At 40.2% G+C, this 1,838-nt stretch overlaps 1 protein-coding gene across 1 annotated transcript in view; it reads left to right on the top strand.

The window, feature by feature from the left end:
• The window catches only part of mrpl32 (mitochondrial ribosomal protein L32), a 5,306-nt gene extending 3,803 nt beyond the window's left edge, over positions 1-1,503 (top strand). The window contains exon 3 of the mRNA XM_010742310.3: positions 998-1,503. Coding sequence (XP_010740612.2) covers positions 998-1,249 — 252 coding nt within the window. The 3' untranslated portion in view covers positions 1,250-1,503. The remainder of the gene's footprint in view (positions 1-997) is intronic.
• The last annotated feature ends 335 nt before the right edge of the window (positions 1,504-1,838 follow it).

Raw genomic sequence — 1,838 nt, 5'->3', positions numbered from 1 at the left:
ATTAAGCAGGAACAGTCTCTTCAAAAGTCTTTAGACGGAGCTGCAGTTCAGAAGCCCTAAGCACAAGCTCCGAAGGCGGCTGATGAGTAATCTCCCACGTAGAAGTCGGATTGGCAAGACGCCAAACAGATACAGACGAAATAACACCAGGAAACTCACAGGCTGGGTTCGGAGTTGGGGACAGAAAGCAGTCAGGTTAACCGGAGTAGAGACAAAGAGTCCGGGTCAGGAACAAGCAGCGTTGGAACTGGGAAATCAAGCCGAAGAAGAGTGCTGGAAAGTTCTGCATGGTACAAAGGCAATTTGGTGACATAACGCTGGACTGGTGTTGCTTAAATAGTGGCTAGATACTGATGAGGAGCACCTGAGTGCACAGGTGAACAGAGTTGGCTGATGAGAGGGGAGTGACTGGCAGGGAGAATGAGCAGAGGCGAGGAGAGTGGAAAATTACTGGCAGAGCAGCAGAGGAATGGATTGTGACAATACCTCAATGCTGAAATCTTATATCATAACAGATATTACGAATGTAAAGCCTCAGAGCTTCACTTTGATTATTAACAGTATGGTAGTGATGACAGAAAGATGAGAGCTCACCATCAGACTGAAACTCTCTTATTGTTATTTAGTCATGGTGTTGTTTTATGATGTATTTTTCTATTAAACGATTAGAGGCTCACTTGAAACAATATTAATGTGACTCATGCACACTGCACACACTCGTACAAGACTTGACTGACACAATTTTAAACTAATCTGACTACAGTCATTTTTAGGAACGAAATAACCACTTGCACTAGAACCAAGATGAGTAAATGTTAACATCTCCAGTGTAGGTGGAAGATATTATATTACTGGTTGATATTAGCTGATTGCACACATCAGTATCAGCCAATAAGTGACATGAAAATAGAAGTTGCTATGTTAAAAGTGATTTAGAAACAGTGTCATTATTCCATTGTTTGACACACAGTCTTCACTCTCTGTCTCCCTCCTTCAGAACAACATTGAGCCGTGTCCAGAGTGTGGCCACTTGAAGCAGAAACATGTCATGTGTGGCTTCTGTTACGCTAAGGTGTGCAGGGAGACCGCTCTGATTCGTCAACAGATAAAAGAAATGGAAGGTGGGCCGCTGAGGGCCCCGACTGTGGAGACTGTTGTCCTGTATGAGGGCGAGACACCAAGCGAGCAGGACAAAGACAAGAGGATCGTGGAGAGATCCAGGAAGAGACCCGCCTGGTTCAGCCAATAATGCTGAGATAATGTGTTTGATGGCGGCTTCAGTCTGACACAGGTCTGGTCAGATACACCCTGACACTTTATTTGATATAGTAAACAGCATTTGTTGTCCAGTCAGTAAATGAAAGAGGCTGAGGTTTGTTTCGATCAGTTCTGATACCAGAAGCCTTGATAAAAGCTGGGAACACTTCACTTACCTCTGTGAACATACTGTAATATATTGTTAATGTGTGGGAAAAATCTAAAGATTTGTGGGATCAGACAACATGTTTGACTTTTTTTGTCATTATTTGAACACATTTTCAGATTCAAAGAAATTTACTGTGTAATATTTGAACATTTGTTAATAAATAAAAAAAATCTACTTTGTTTACATTTGTAATGTACAGTTACAGTACAGTTTAATATATTTATTTTTTTAACTCAAAGCTTTTTTGGTTAACCTCTATCCTATCCAGTCCAATCCACTATATTTATATAGCACGATTTTTAGCAAACACAAGGTTTCCAAAGTGCTGCACAAGAAGATAAAACACAATAAATAACACAATAAAAACATGAAGTAGACAATAGAAAGATAAAAAACAATAAAATATATAAGC

Source organism: Larimichthys crocea, chromosome XIII (assembly GCF_000972845.2).
Source record: "Larimichthys crocea isolate SSNF chromosome XIII, L_crocea_2.0, whole genome shotgun sequence".
NCBI lineage: Eukaryota > Metazoa > Chordata > Actinopteri > Sciaenidae > Larimichthys > Larimichthys crocea.
Note: the sequence above shows the minus strand (reverse complement) of the source record. Positions and strands in the feature narration are given on the sequence as shown.